Genomic DNA, 16,055 nt, shown 5'->3' with positions numbered 1-16,055 from the left:
ACCTGATCTAATCTGTTCAAAATAGCAGCAGCATGTGCAGCAGTGGTCATTCGGATATTGAGATGCAAAAGTGAAATAGGTGTAAAAATGCTGCTGTTCAAAGGCACAGATTGCTTTACATTTCTTCTCAAATAAAATTCTGGTAGTTTGAAAACTTGTTTTCTTCAACTCAGGAAAAAAATAAACATCCTCTCACGGTCAACTGCATTTATTTTCAGCAAACTTAACATGTGTAAATATTTGTATGAACATAAGATTCAACAACTGAGACAAACTGAACAAGTTCCACAGACATGTGACTAACAGAAATGAAATAATGTGTCCCTGAACAAAGGGGGGGGGGGTCAAAATCAAGTAACAGTCAGTATCTGGTGTGGCCACCAGCTGCATTAAGTGCCTCTCCTCCTCATGGACTGCACCAGATTTGCCAGTTCTTGCTGTGAGATGTTACCCCACTCTTCCACCATGGCACCTGCAAGTTCCCGGACATTTCTGGGGGGGAATGGCCCTAGCACTCACCCTCCGATCCAACAGGTCCCAGACCTGCTCAATGGGATTGAGATCCGGGCTCTTCGCTGGCCATGACAGAACACTGACATTCCTGTTTCGCAGGAAATCACGCACAGAATGAGCAGTAAGGCTGGTGGCATTGTCATGCTGGAGGGTCATGTCAGGGTGAGCCTGCAGGAAGAGTACCACATGAGGGAGGAGGATGTCTTCCCTATAACGCACATCTTTGAGATTGCCTGCAATGACAACAAGCTCAGTCTGATGATGCTGTGACACACCGCCCCAGACCATGACGGACCCTTCACCTCCAAATTGATCCTGCTTCAGAGTACAGGCTTCGGTGTAACGCTCATTCCTTCGACGATAAATGCGAATCCGACCATCACCCCTGGTGAGACAAAAAAGCGACTCGTCATTGAAGACCACTTTTTGCCAGTCCTGACTGGTCCAGCAACGGTGGGTTTGTGCCCATAGGCAATGTTGTTGCCGGTGATGTCTGGTCAGGACCTGCCTTACAACAGGCATACAAGACCTCAGTCCAGCCTCTCTCAGCCTATTGCGGACAGTCTGAGCACTGATGGAGGGATTGTGCGTTCCTAATGTAACTCGGGCAGTTGTTGTTCCCATCCTGTACCTGCCCCGCAGGTGTGATGTTCGGATGTACCGATCCTGTGCAGGTGTTGTTACATGTAGTCTGCCACTGCGAGAATGATCAGCTGTCTGTCTTGTCTCCCTGTAGCGCTGTCTTAGGCGTCTCACAGTACAGACATTGCAATTTATTGCCCTGGCCACATCTGCAGTCCTCATGCCTCCTTGATGCCTCCTCTCGATACCCCTAAACACTGAGGAACATTGGGTGGAAACAATGTGCTTTCGTGGTACCGCCGTTGTGATACCCGGACCACACCATTGACCGAGCCACTTGGAAGCACTGTTGCCACAGTAAATGCTTGGGGAGGAGGGCCCTGAGAACACGCACCTTCTCCCGGCCTCCAGCTAGGGTCACGAGATCTGCCTCTTGCCCCTCACGCTTCTGGCCCGGACCATTTCCTTTATGCCTCGGAAACTGTTGCGTCACCCCTGCGAAGGACTTTTGTTTGTCCTCGAAACAGGCCTGTAAGGACTCCATAGCCAAACAACTCTGTTGGTGAAACTGTCCCTCTCAGGAATCCAAGAATACATCAACTAGAGGTGGCCCTGAGCCTCCATACTTTTCCACACAGCCAGAATAGAACAGCGGGACAGACACAGCACAAAATCAGCCATAGCATGGCTTTCATCGAGACGCTCTGGAGGCGGCTTCCCCCACCTCCATGGTCTTATTCAGCTCCTGTAGCAAAACGATATGATACATCTGCAGCATTGTGACCACATTCAACGACCGGGCCGTCACACCGTCACCCTGGTACACTTTGTCCAGCTGATCCGCCGAGAACCGGCACTGTTTATTTGGAAGCACAGTGCTAGGATTAGACCCCTTGTTAGCATCTGGAGCTAAGTAGCTCGCTAGCTTTCCATCCATTGGCAGTGTGAAGATGAACCCCGCCTCCTCTATACCCTCTACATTTATGAACTCACCATAACCTGATAGTATCAGTCTGGCTGAATGAGGGGAATCCCAGGTCGCCTTTAGCTCATCGGCAAAATCTTTAAACAGGTAAGTGACGCTTCACCGCTGCAAGGACAGGAGGTAAATACTTTCCCCCAAACCTGCCGGAACGCCGCTGCAGGGGAGAAGATGGCCAATCCACCCCCAGGTGATCTGCTGCACTATGACACAGCTCCATCAAAGGTGAATTAACCATCAATAGTTCACTCTCCCCCGCCGAATGCAAAAAAACATTGTTTCACAAGTGAAAGTCCACATCATCGCATGTTTATAAACTTGTCATTATTCAGAGATGTAAATGCTAAAAAAAACACATGGTTTCAAATGATTTCACATGAACAAAACATGTGGAAATATCATGTGAGATCATGTGTTTTTTTCGTAAGGGTGTATACACTGTGAATGAATGAGATTATCTGAAAGATAGCCCACTATTGAAGAAAGAAGCAGAAGAAGCAGACATGATTCACTAGAAATGTGCACAATGCACATTCTTACCTACAGCTCTTCACGGGACCTTGGTTTTCAATGAGGAAGTCTTGAACATTCTAAATGGGAAGGAATGTAAACGTACATATTATTTTAGTTGATATATGCGTCTCAAATGACACTCCCATTTCCTATGGTACACTACTTTTGACCAGGGCATATACATAGGGCTCTGGTCAAAAGGGGTGCACTATATTTTTTATTTTATCTTTATTTAACTAGGCAAGTCAGTTAAGAACAAATTCTTATTTGTAGGGAATAGGGCGCCATTTGGGACACATTAGACGCGTCCACTTTTCTGAACACTACAACCCTATTTATCAGACATGGGTTCAAATACTATTAAAGTATTTAAATTACTTTCACATACATTTCAAAGTAAATATTTGGATTTTAATATTTTGAAATACAGTTGGAAAATATTGGCATGTATTTGAAAATAATCAAATACAAAGACAAGTGTATTTTCAAATACACATATTAAAATACTCCCATGCATTTAAATCCAGGTCAGTTTGGTTCAAGGGGTATTTGCTATGTTCTTGGAAATAAGTATTTGAAAATATTTTAAAGGAGTATTTATAGGAAATTATTTGAAAAAAATAGTTCAAATAGAAGTAGTTTATTCAGCTACAATTTTTGAAAATACTCAAATACACTAGAAAATACGTATTTGAACCCAGGTCTGCTATTTATAAACTTGTCATTATTCAGAGATGTAAATGCTAATTTCAGTTTGTCTTTATATTTCTGTATTTTCTTTCTGAGGATGTGAATGATATGAATTCAAATCTGTTTCCCTTCACACATTGTAAACTAGATATGAAGTAATGGTCTTCGAGAGAGCTAGTGTTGACATTCAGTAATCACAGTACACACACATACAGTACCTCCACAAAGTTGAGCAGTTTTCCCATGGACACCTCAAACCCCTTTTTGGCCCCCTCGTTCTTACGTAGTTGACACTCCAGAACGGCCACTCTCTTCTTCAGCTCCTCCACCTCATCCTATCAGGAAGGACATCACACTAGGTCATCAGCAGGGGTTCTACTGAATGGCCTGCATCTGGATGGGTTTTAATTCAGAAATTGAAAGATTGTCTGTATTTTTTATTTATTTTTTATTATTGTGATTAAATCGTATTGTCTGAAAGTGTTCAAAATACACTGAAAATGTCCAAAATACATCTATACAGCTAAAAACAACAATGCGATGTCAAATCAAGTTGACAGTGAAGTTAAAGTGTGATTATCAATATACCAAATTTTATAACAAACTTTAAATTACAGCTCAATTTGAGCTAAATCTGAATTTGTGATTCATCTTGATTAATCACAACAAATCCTGGGATTAACAGCCCTAATTTTCAATAACATTACATATTTTCAATAAAGTGTCATTCATTGATAGTTAAATTATTTAAAAACTATAGCAAAAGTTTTTATTGACTTTTCTGTGACAGCCAAAAGTGTGATACGTTTCATGTAGGCTACGTGCCAAAAGTGTGATACGTTTCATGTAGGCTGCGTGCCAAAGGTGTGATACGTTTCATGTAGGCTGCGTGCCAAAAGTGTGATACGTTTCATGTAGGCTACGTGCCAAAAGTGTGATACGTTTCATGTAGGCTGCGTGCCAAAAGTGTGATACCTTTCATGTAGGCTGCGTGCCAAAAGTGTGATACGTTTCATGTAGGCTGCGTGCCAAAAGTGTGATACGTTTCATGTAGGCTACGTGCCAAAAGTGTGATACGTTTCATGTAGGCTACGTGCCAAAAGTGTGATACGTTTCATGTAGGCTACGTGCCAAAAGTGTGATACGTTTCATGTAGGCTACGTGCCAAAAGTGTGATACGTTTCATGTAGGCTACGTGCCAAAAGTGTGATACCTTTCATGTAGGCTGCGTGCCAAAAGTGTGATACGTTTCATGTAGGCTGCGTGCCAAAAGTGTGATACGTTTCATGTAGGCTACGTGCCAAAAGTGTGATACGTTTCATGTAGGCTGCGTGCCAAAAGTGTGATACCTTTCATGTAGGCTGCGTGCCAAAAGTGTGATACGTTTCATGTAGGCTGCGTGCCAAAAGTGTGATACGTTTCATGTAGGCTACGTGCCAAAAGTGTGATACGTTTCATGTAGGCTACGTGCCAAAAGTGTGATACGTTTCATGTAGGCTACGTGCCAAAAGTGTGATACCTTTCATGTAGGCTACGTGCCAAAAGTGTGATACCTTTCATGTAGGCTACGTGCCAAAAGTGTGATACGTTTCATGTAGGCTACGTGCCAAAAGTGTAACTGGTGATATAATTATGGTCCAGGTAAAGGTCTCCCGAACAGGATGGAGAAAACCTGGAACAGGATCACAGACCAGAGGATTGGGGATCTGGTGCGGACTCACACAGTATGGGAGGGTGAGGAGTGACAGGAGGGAGAGGGAAAGCAAGGGAGAGAAGTTAAGAATGATGAGATGGGTCTACATTTATTTTACTCACATGGTGAAGGAGTAAATCCTGCAGACTCGGACAGGAAGAGGAGGGAAATCATGAGCAGACTTTTCTCAGCACAGGGGAGAGGGAGGAACCTGGAACGGACTCACACAGGGAGGAAAGGAAGGAACCAGGAGCAGGGTCCAGCAGGGTTTGGGTGGGCTTGACACACTGGATGACAGGATGGACAGAAGGAAATACAGACAAATGGAAGGAAGGGAGATGAAGGAACTACTTCCTTTGAAGACAGGGGAAGAGAGAGAGTGTGAGAGAGAAACAGAGACAAAGACACATACAGAGAGACAGGTACAGATAGAGAGAACAGGGTATACCAAGGCCCCTCAGATCTAGCAGAGCTCCCTGTGGTTGATACCTTACACCAAGATAATAATACATGCTTTTGAGGAATAGACTGTTAATTATTCCAACAGGGGAATGTAGCGTAGTCTGTTACCTCAGTCTGGGCATGGGTTTTATGCTCAACAGAGAAAGAGGAAAGAGAGAAGGGGGTCTTAAATCCAAGGATGGCGGTTGACAGGTTTAATGGCAATTCTGCTTCTCAAAAGTATTCTCTGGTCCAAAGTAGTGCGCTATGGGTGACAATAGTTATATTAACAAGTGTGTAGGCTATAGTAGCTCTGGTCTAAAGAAGTGCACTACATGGAGAATAGTTGCTCTGGTTAAAAGCAGTGGTGGAAAAAGTACCCAATTGCCATACTTGAGTAAAAGTATAGATACCTTGATAGAAAGTTAATCAAGTAAAAGTTACCCAGTAAAATACTATTTAAGTAAAAGTCTAAAAGTATTTGGTTGTAAATATACTTAACCTCTTGAAGCTAGGGGGCACTATTTTTATGTTTGGAAAAATAACGTTCCCAAAGTAAATGGCCTATTTCTCAGGACTAGATGCTAGAATATGCATATCATTGACAGCTTAGGATAAAAAACTCTAAAGTTTCCAAAACTGTAAAAATATTGTCTGTGAGTATAACAGAACTGATATTTCAAGCGAAAGCGAAAATCGAAAAGCGAAAATCCAATCAGGAAGTGACTCTTATTTTGAAACCCCTGTGTTCCTCTGCATCCCTATTGCCCATTGAAAGGGATATCAACCAGATTCCTTTTTCAATGGCTTCCCTAAGGTGTCAGCTTTTAGACATAATTTCAGGCTTTTATTTTGAAGAATGAGCGTGAACGACCACATTGCGTAAGTGGACAGGTGGGGGCTCTCAGAGTGATTTGTGCGCATAGTGAAAAGCCAACTGTCCCGGTTGATATATATCATTGAATAGATATTTGAAAAACACCCTGAGGACTGATTATAAAAAACATTTGACATGTTTCTGTGTACCTTATGGATATAATTTGGATTTTTGTCTGCGTTGTCGTGACCGCTCATTCCGGTGGATTCCTGGGCATAACGCAACAAACTAACAGAGGTATTTGCATATAAAAAATATCTTTTATGGAACAAAAGGAACATTTGTTGTCTAACTGGGAGTCTCGTGAGTGAAAACATCCGAAGATCAAAGGTAAACAATTCATTTGATTGCTTTTCTGATTTTCGTGACAAAGTTACCTGATGCTAGGTGTACTTATTGTTTTGTTATGCTATCGATAAGCTTACACAAACGCTTGTATTGCTTTCGCTGTAAAGCATAATTTCAAATTCCGAGACGACAGGGTGATTAACGAAAGGCTAAGCTGTGTTTCGCTATATTTCACTTGTGATTTCATGAATATGAATATTTTCTATTAATATTATTTGACTGTGCTATTCAGCGTTAATGATTACAAATATACCGGATCCGGGATGGGTGGTTCTAAGAGTTAAATATCAACAGTAAATGTAATTGATCAAATATACTTAAGTATCAAAAGTAAAAGTACAAATCATTTCAAATTCCTTATATTAAACAAAGCAAACGGCACCATTTCTTGTTTAAAAAATTTACTCAGACATAATTTACAAATTATGCATTTGTGTTTCGTCCGCCAGATCATAGGCAGTAGGAATGACCACATGTTCTCTTGATAAGTGTGTGCATTGAGTAAAAAGGTACATTTTCTTTAGGAATGTAGTGAAGTAAAGGTTGGCAAAACATAAATGGTAAAGTACAGATACTTAATTAAGTACTTTACTCCACTGGTCAAAAGTAGTGCAATACACGGGGAATAGTGGCTCTGGTCAAAAGTAATGCAATAGGGATTATAGGGTATGATTTGAGAACCAGTCTGTTACCTTAGCCTGGCCGGGCTGCTGCTGTTCGTTCCTCTGGGCCTTGAGCTCGGCTATCTCAGCCTCCAGGAGATGGATCACCTCCTCATAATCCATCTCCATCCCCCTGGCCTGCTTCTGGGCTGCTACAGCCAGGTGGATCCGGCTCCGCAGAGCACGGCTCTCATCCGTCCCAGACTTTACCTCCTACCAGGGAGAGTGACGAGGAGAGGAGAGTCAAACAGGCACAGGAATATGCTGTAGGTAAAAGTTCAGTGCACTTTGAACTTGTGTTGGAACATTTTACTGCTTGAATGAATGAAAAGGATTCTACATTATTTATCTAGAAACGGTGCTTTGCTTTAATTTGTCTCTTAAATGATTTTGTCCTATTTCAGAGGCATTTTAGCTTTCTTTTGTAATTCTCTGCTAGAGGATAAAAGTGTTCTGAGGTGTGTGACACTGACACCCACAAACAGGTCTCCAGTGGTGGAAAATGTACCGAGTGTCATACTTGAGTAAAAGTGAAAGATACCTTAATAGAAAATGACTCAAGTAAAAGTCACCCAATAAAATACTACTTGAGTAAAAGTCTAAAAGTATATGGTTTAAAATGTACTTAAATACAGTGGTGGAAAAGTGTTGATACTTGAGTAAAAGTACAAAGTAAATGCTATACATCAAAATCCTCATATTAAGCAAACTAGGCGCCACAATTGTCTTATTGTTTTTTACGGAAAGGCGGGCACACTCCCACACTTTTGGGTGTTATCCCTGATGTATGGAGTAAAAAGTACCTTATTTTCTTTGGGAATGTAGTGGAGTAAAAGTAAAAGTTGTGAAAAATATAAATAGCAAAGTAATGTACAGATATCCCGAAACTACTTAAGTAGTGCTCCAAAGTATTTTTACTTCAGTACTTTACACCACTGCAGGTCTCCCTCACTCATCACCAGCTAGAGTAGAGTCAACACGCTAGAGCAGAGTCAACACGCTAGAACAGAGTCAACACGCTAGAGCAGAGTCAACACACTAGAGTCAACGCGCTAGAGTGGTGTTAACACACTAGAACAAAGTCAACATGCTAGAGCGGGGTCAACACGCTAAAGTGGTGTTAACACACTAGGGCAGATTCAATACGCTAGAGTGGTGTCAAAACGCTAGGGCGGTGTCAACAAGCTAAGGCAGAGTCACCACGCTAAAGTGGTGTTAACACGCTAGAGTAGAGTCAACACACTGGAGTAGAGTCAACACGCTAGATGAGAGTCAACACGCTAGATGAGAGTCAACACGCTAGATGAGAGTCAACACGCTAGTGCAGTCAACACGCTAGAGCAGTCAACACGTTAGAGTACAGTCAACACACTAGAGGGATGTTAACAGGCTAGATCTGAGACAACACGATAATCAACACACTAGTGTTAACACGCTAGAGTGGTGTTAAGATGCTAGAATAGAGTCGACACACTAGAGTAGAGTCAACACGCTAGATGAGAGTCAACACGCTAGATGAGAGTCAACACGCTAGATGAGAGTCAACACGCTAGTGCAGTCAACACGCTAGAGCAGTCAACACACTAGAGTACAGTCAACACACTAGAGTGGTGTTAACAGGCTAGATCTGAGTCAACACGATAATCAACACACTAGTGTTAACACGCTAGAGTGGTGTTAAGATGCTAGAATAGAGTCGACACACTAGAGTAGAGTCAACACGCTAGATGAGAGTCAACACGCTAGATGAGAGTCAACAATCTAGTGCAGTCAACACGCTAAAGTACAGTCAACACACTAGAGTGGTGTTAACAGGCTAGATCTGAGTCAACACGATAATCAACACTCTAGTGTTAACACGCTAGAGTGGTGTTAAGACGCTAGAGTAAACATGCTAGTGACACATGACGGATGATGGGACTACCTTGGAGAGAGAGACAACCTGACAGACTAACCTACATAATTACATAAGTTTATGTAATGACCACTTGACCTGAAAGAACTCCTAGCCGTACCTGATACTATGATAAAACGGTAGATAATTGACACAGAAGGCTCACGTGTGTTGTGGCCAATCTATACAAGCTGTAGCGTAATATTGAGTTGCAGTTCATGGTTAAAAAAAAACAAACATGGGATGTCGATGCCTCTGAAGACTTAAAAAAAAACAATGTTTCGTCAGCCTAGTGGCATAACATGCATTAGTCTGTCAGTTAGTTCAAAGTTCAAACCCTCTAGCCAATGTTCTATTATCAATCTGTAGGTATGTGGAAAACCTCTATATAGCCGTCCAGTTATAAAGTCTGATGGATTTATTTATTTTCTTCCACAAACTATTTCTCTGTGTGTTTGTGTGCTTGTGGTCAATGCTGATCCCTGCTGTTGGCTAAAAATAAACACCTAACTCTCTGTGACCTAGATCTCCCCTGGTGTTCCCTACATGGAACACATGTGCACACACACAAGTAAATGGGCACATACACACATTCATTGACTTTCCCCTCCCCCCACACACACACCAGCTGTTCCTGTGACTGGAATACTGGGAATTCTATATATTCTCAGAACCAACGTTCAGAGAACAGAAGGAGAGAGAGCTAGAGAGCAAGGGATAAGATCACTTAAGCTGGGATACATCTCACAGTCATGTGAATGAGTTTCCCGAGTTAGCAATGACCAACAGCATCAGTACACAGGAAGGGCACGATAGGGCAGAGCAACATACAAGCTGTAACTCTAAACACTGAGTAAGCCCTCAATATTGTATCTTTATATACTGTTAGTCTGTGCCTCTCCTTTTCCCCTCAGCTCTACAAAAGAGCCTTAATAAAAAATTTAACCAAACCCCATGCAAACTGGTCAAACATGGATTTATCAGATGGCGTTGTAAACCTTCACAAAATAGCAACAGCAGGACATGTCCCTGGATCTATTCAATACATAATTCAGTTGTTTTACTAGTAAATTATGTATTTTCTTTATCCGCTTGTGTAATGTTTTCTGTGTGCTGGCTGGGATGACAGCAGGGATTTAGTTCTGTAATACTGCTACCCTCTGAGCCTGAAGCTGCTGAGTCTGCAGGGAGCACTATACAGAGCTCTTAAAAGGCAGCATCCCAAATGGCACCCTATTTCTTATATTGTGCACTTAGCAACAGTCATCAAAATTGTTAAAAAGGTTTTAAAAACATTTATAATATTTGATCCCAGGCTGTGTCGCGACTGGGAGACCCATGAGGTGCCGCACAATTGGCTCAACGTCGTCCGGATTAGGGGAGGGTTTGGCGGCCGGGATGTCCTTGTCCCATTGCACTCTAGCGACTCCTTGTGGCATGCCGGGAGCATGCATACTGACTTCCGTCGGCAGTCGTACGGTGTTTCCTCCAACACGTTGGTGCGGCTGGCTTCCGGATTAAGCGGGCTGTGTGTCAAGAAGCAGTGTGGCTTGGCAGGGTCGTGTTTCGGAGGACGCATGGCTCTCGACCTTCGCCTCTACGAGTCCGTACAGGAGTTGCAGCGATGGGACAAGACTGTAAATACCAATTGGATATCACAAAATTGGGGGGAAAAAGAGGTAATAAGTAAAAAATATATTTCTAATTAATGCAACAGATGGATAATGGGTGAAGATACTCCAAACTTTTAAAAATGTTAGAATCCTCAGATATTGACTGAATTATTACACATAAAATATTTAACTGGCACAGACAAATAATGAGTTTTACTTTTATTAGAATGCACTCATTTATACACTTTCTTTATTATATTCTGTGTTCATATAAAGATAATTATGTGTGCCTAATTTACATAAAGATAGTATATTTGCATATACAGTGCCTTGCGAAAGTATTCGGCCCCCTTGAACTTTGCGACCTTTTGCCACATTTCAGGCTTCAAACATAAAGATATAAAACTTTATTTTTTTGTGAAGAATCAACAACAAGTGGGACACAATCATGAAGTGGAACGACATTTATTGGATATTTCAAACTTTAACAAATCAAAAACTGAAAAATTGGGCGGGCAAAATTATTCAGCCCCTTTACTTACAGTGCAGCAAACTCTCTCCAGAAGTTCAGTGAGGATCTCTGAATGATCCAATGTTGACCTAAATGACTAATGATGATAAATACAATCCACCTGTGTGTACCAAAAAAATACAGTTTTATATCTTTATGTTTGAAGCCTGAAATGTGGCAAAAGGTCGCAAAGTTCAAGGGGGCCAAATACTTTCGCAAGGCACTGTATGCATAAATTAACATAAAGGGGAGGAACAGGGCTGCAACCATCAAACACTTGTGCCATCTTCCCTACCTGCACTGTCTAGACTGCCTCAATAATTACTGTTGGTGTCTTGTTCACTTGCATAATTCAACAAGTGTGTTAATAGCAGGATACTCTCAGATTCAAAATCAACACGCTTGGGTAGCAGGGTAGCCTAGTGGTTAGAGCGTTGGACTAGTAACCGAAAGGTTGCAAGTTCAAATCCCTGAGTTGACAAGGTACACCATCTGTCGTTCTGCCCCTGAACAGGCAGTTAACCCACTGTTCCTAGGTCGTCATTGAAAATAAGAATGTGTTCTTAACTGACTTGCCTATTAAAATAAATAAAAAACATTGTACCTATCTAAACATACTTTACATTGTTTGCGAGAAAATACATAATATCGCTATAATCCAAGTGTTTTTTCCACTAGTTGCCTTCATTTCAGCGCATCTAATTTGTAAACATTTCAACTGTATTAAATTATTACTTTTTTCAATTCCACAAAAAATTAACACCCATCAAGTTATCTTTGTTCTCTTTCTTCTGATGCAAGTGTCGAGACGGTGAGTTAAATCCCAGGCAAAGCTTTAGCGTTCTTATGGATTCAACGGAAAGGCAATGCATCCTTTTGAGCTCAAGTGTTTGATAGCAGAAAAAAACAACAGGCACAAGCAATTCCCTTAGGGGCAAGGTTTAATTTGAGGAAGAAAAAAAAAAACTCTCCATTGTTGGTCCTTGAATCAAATAACGCATATGTGACAAAGTAGATGATAATTCAAATTTATATAAAGCGTTGTAGAAAAATATAAAAGCAAAGTGTCGGTACCATGTTGCATGAAATTAAAATAAAAAAATACTATAAATGTTCCATACACACAAAAAGCAGAAGCTGATTAAAAAGCACATTCATTACACAGGTGCACCTTGTGCTTGGGACAATAAAAGGCCACTTTAAAATGTGCAGTTGTGTCACACAATGCAGTTACAGATTGCCATGCTGACTCCAGGAATGTCAATCAGAGATTTTGTCAGAGAATTGAATGTTAATTTCTACCATAAGCTGACTCCAATGTTGTTTTAGAAAATGTGTCAGTACGTCCAACCAGCCTCACAACCGCAGACCACGTGTAACCACACCTGCCCAGGACCTCCACCATCCTGCTTCGTAATTCTGATTGGCTGGGCCTGGCTCCCCAGTGGGTTGGCCTACGCCCTCCAAGGACCACCCATGGTTGCATCCCTACCCAGTTATGTGAAATCCATAGACTAGGGCTTAATGAATTAAATTCAATTGACTGATTTCCTTATATGAACTGTAACTCAATCTTTGCAATTGTTGCGTTTATATTTTTGTTCAATATACATGTACACTACCGGTCAAAAGTTTTAGAACACCTACTCATTCAAGTTTTTTTCTATATTTTTACATTGTAGAATAATAGTGAAGACATCAAAACAATGAAAAAACACATGGAATCATGTAGTAACCAAAGAAAGTGTTAAACAATTCTAAATGCATTTCACATTTGAGATTCTTCAAATAGCCACACTTTGCCTTGACAGCTTTCCACACTCTTGGCATTCTCTCAACCAGCTTCATGAGGTAGTCACCTGGAATGCATTTAAATTAACAGGTGTGCCTTCTTAAAGGTTAATTTGTGGAATTTCTTTCCTTCTTAATGCATTTGAGCCAATCAGTTGTGTTGCGACAAGGTAGGGGTGGTATACAGAAGATAGCCCTATTTGGTAAAAGACCAAGTCCATATCATGGCAAGAACAGCTCAAATAAGCAAATAGAAACGACAGTCCATCATTACTTTAAGACATGAAGGTCAGTCGGTATGGAACATTTCAAGAACTTGAAAGTTTCTTCAAGTGAAGTCATAAAAACCATCAAGCGCAATGGTGATACTGGCTCTCATAAGGACCGCCACAGGAATGGAAGACCCAGAGTTACCTCTGCTGCAGAGGACAAGCTCATTAGAGTTAACTGCACCTCAGATTGCTGCCCAAATAAATGCTTCACAGAGAACAAGTAACAGACACATCTCAACATCAACTGTTCAGAGGAGACTGCGTGAATCAGGCCTTCATGGTCGATTTGCTGCAAAGAAACCACTACTAAAGGACACAAATAATAAGAAGAGACTTGCTTGGGCCAAGAAACATGAGCAATGGACATTAGACTGATGGAAATGTGTCCTTTGGTCTGGAGTGAAATGTAAGACTTTTGTTTCCAACCGCTGTGTCTTTGTGAGACGCGGTGTGGGTGAACGGATGATCTTTGCATGTTTATTTCCCACCGTGAAGCATGGAGGAGGTGGTGCTATGGTGTGGGGGTGCTTTGCTGCTGACACTGATTTATTTAGAATTCAAGGCACACTTAACCAGCATAGCTACAAAAGCATTCTGCAGCAATACGCCATTCCCATCTGGGCTTAGTGGGACTATCATTTGTTTTTCAACAGGCCAATGACCCAACACACCTCCAGGCTATGTAAGGGCTATTTTACCAAGAAGGAGAGTGATGGAGTGCTGCATCAGATGACCTGGCCTCCACAATCCCCAGACCTCAACCAAATTGAGATGGTTTGGGATAATTCGGAACGCAGAGTGAAGGAAAAGACTGTTGGAAAAGCATTCCAGGTGAAGATGGTTGAGAGAATGCCAAGAGTGTGCAAAGCTGTCAAGGCAAAGGGTGCCTATTTGAAGAATCTCAAATATAACATATATTTGGATTTGTTCAACACTTTTTGGTTACTACATGATTCCATTTGTTATTTCATAGTTTTGATGTCTTCACTATTATTCTACAATGTAGAAAATAGTAAAAAATAAATTTCAAAAACCTTGATTGAGTAGGTATTCTAAAACTTTTGACCGGTAGTGTAAGTGTAGCCTACATGTCTATGTAATATGGCCTATAGTAGCAACAATTATTTATGTTGCAGAGGCAGTAGCTCATGTTGGGTCTGCAAGAGGGACTCCAACAAGAAGCTCTAGATGTATTCGTAATCTTTATTTACAATGGTTTGCTTGTACTTCTGCCCAAACCTGGTCCCAGAGGGCCAAAACACTTCTGGTTTCCATCCTCTCCTTTTAAATCAGGGACTAATTCAGATCTGGGACACCAGTTGAGTGCAATTAACTATCAGGTAGAAACAAAAAACTGAAATGTTTCAGCCCTCCAGGACCAGTATTGGGCAGCCCTGGTGTAGAACTTAATCTGATAACCAGGTAGTGACTACATAATATGCAATCAGTGTCATGATGAACATGATGTACAGGAGGAAGATAGAGGGATATGGAGAAACCGAATAAATATGTTACTATCCTAGTGCCTGTTGGGATATATTACATTTGGAAATTGATCTGTGTGCTTTATGCTTCAGAGGATGAGTCCCAAATGACACACTATCCCCTAATTGCACTACAATGGGCCTAGTCAAAAGTAGTGCACTATATAGGGAATAGAGTGTCATTTGGGATGCAACCAGAGAGAAGAAGAGGTGTGCTGTGTCAATGACTCACAATACAGGGAGGATCTATTTAGGGTGCACCCGCATCTCTATGTTCCCTGTAGGCTCACACATCATACAGTAACCCTACACGGTGCCGTCCGTTTCTCCCTCCTACACACGGTGAGTATTGCCTCGGTGCTACTACAATACAGTACGTGCTTAAATCCCATGTTCTCAACACACTCAGAGAGAAAAGATGCTTAGGAATGATGACGACATGCATGGAGGGGAAGTTTGAGAGAGTGTGTGACTGCTCTAGGGTCCCGTAGCGAATTAAGGAGTTCATAATGAGGGGTTTGTTGGTTTCAGTATGTGACGCTCATGTGGTTGGGTGTATGCAGTATGTGATGCTCATGGGTTATCAGTTTATCGGCCGTGTCCGAATACCCCTTGATGCATTCTACCATAAATAGCAGGGTTTTTGGGTATGCAAAAATAGAAAGTGTTACAGCATGTGAAATGTCAAATGTAGTAAATGCCAGGATGTCATACTAATTTTGGCTTTTCATCTACTAGAATTCTCCGCACGCGGTTGAGGAAGAGAATTGTCTTTCTCTACCCACGTGCGTTTGACAACAGCTGATAATCAGATAAAGGGACGTGCTGTACAAAAACGAACGAATGGCGGGAATTAACGCAATTACACATTAGGGGCTCCCGAGTGGCGCATCTCAGTGCTAGGGGCGACACTACAGACCTTGGTTCGATTCCAGGCTCTGTCACAACATGTCGTGATCGGAGTCCCATAGGGTTGCGCACAATTGGCCCAGTATCATCCGGATTAGGGTTTGGCTGGGGTAGGCAGTCATTGTAAATAAGAATTGTTCTTAACTGACTTCCCTAGTTAATTAAAAAGAACATGATGCATTCTTAGTATGGATGAGCTTAGTTTATATTCGTTGCTTACTGCGTTTTTACTAAAAAAAGTACGTTCTAAATAGTATGTAGTAAGATTAGTACAGTACGT

General features: G+C 41.5%; 1 protein-coding gene across 1 annotated transcript in view; it reads right to left on the bottom strand.

Annotated features, from left to right (window-relative positions):
- Positions 1-16,055, bottom strand: part of stxbp4 (syntaxin binding protein 4) — a 50,364-nt gene that overhangs the window by 6,718 nt on the left and 27,591 nt on the right. The window contains exons 16-18 of the mRNA XM_046354822.1: positions 7,332-7,514; positions 3,499-3,615; positions 2,618-2,667 (exon numbers count right to left, since the gene is read on the bottom strand). Coding sequence (XP_046210778.1) covers positions 2,618-2,667; positions 3,499-3,615; positions 7,332-7,514 — 350 coding nt within the window. The remainder of the gene's footprint in view (positions 1-2,617; positions 2,668-3,498; positions 3,616-7,331; positions 7,515-16,055) is intronic.

The sequence above is a fragment of the Oncorhynchus gorbuscha genome, linkage group LG06 (genome assembly GCF_021184085.1).
Source record: "Oncorhynchus gorbuscha isolate QuinsamMale2020 ecotype Even-year linkage group LG06, OgorEven_v1.0, whole genome shotgun sequence".
NCBI lineage: Eukaryota > Metazoa > Chordata > Actinopteri > Salmoniformes > Salmonidae > Oncorhynchus > Oncorhynchus gorbuscha.
Note: the sequence above shows the minus strand (reverse complement) of the source record. Positions and strands in the feature narration are given on the sequence as shown.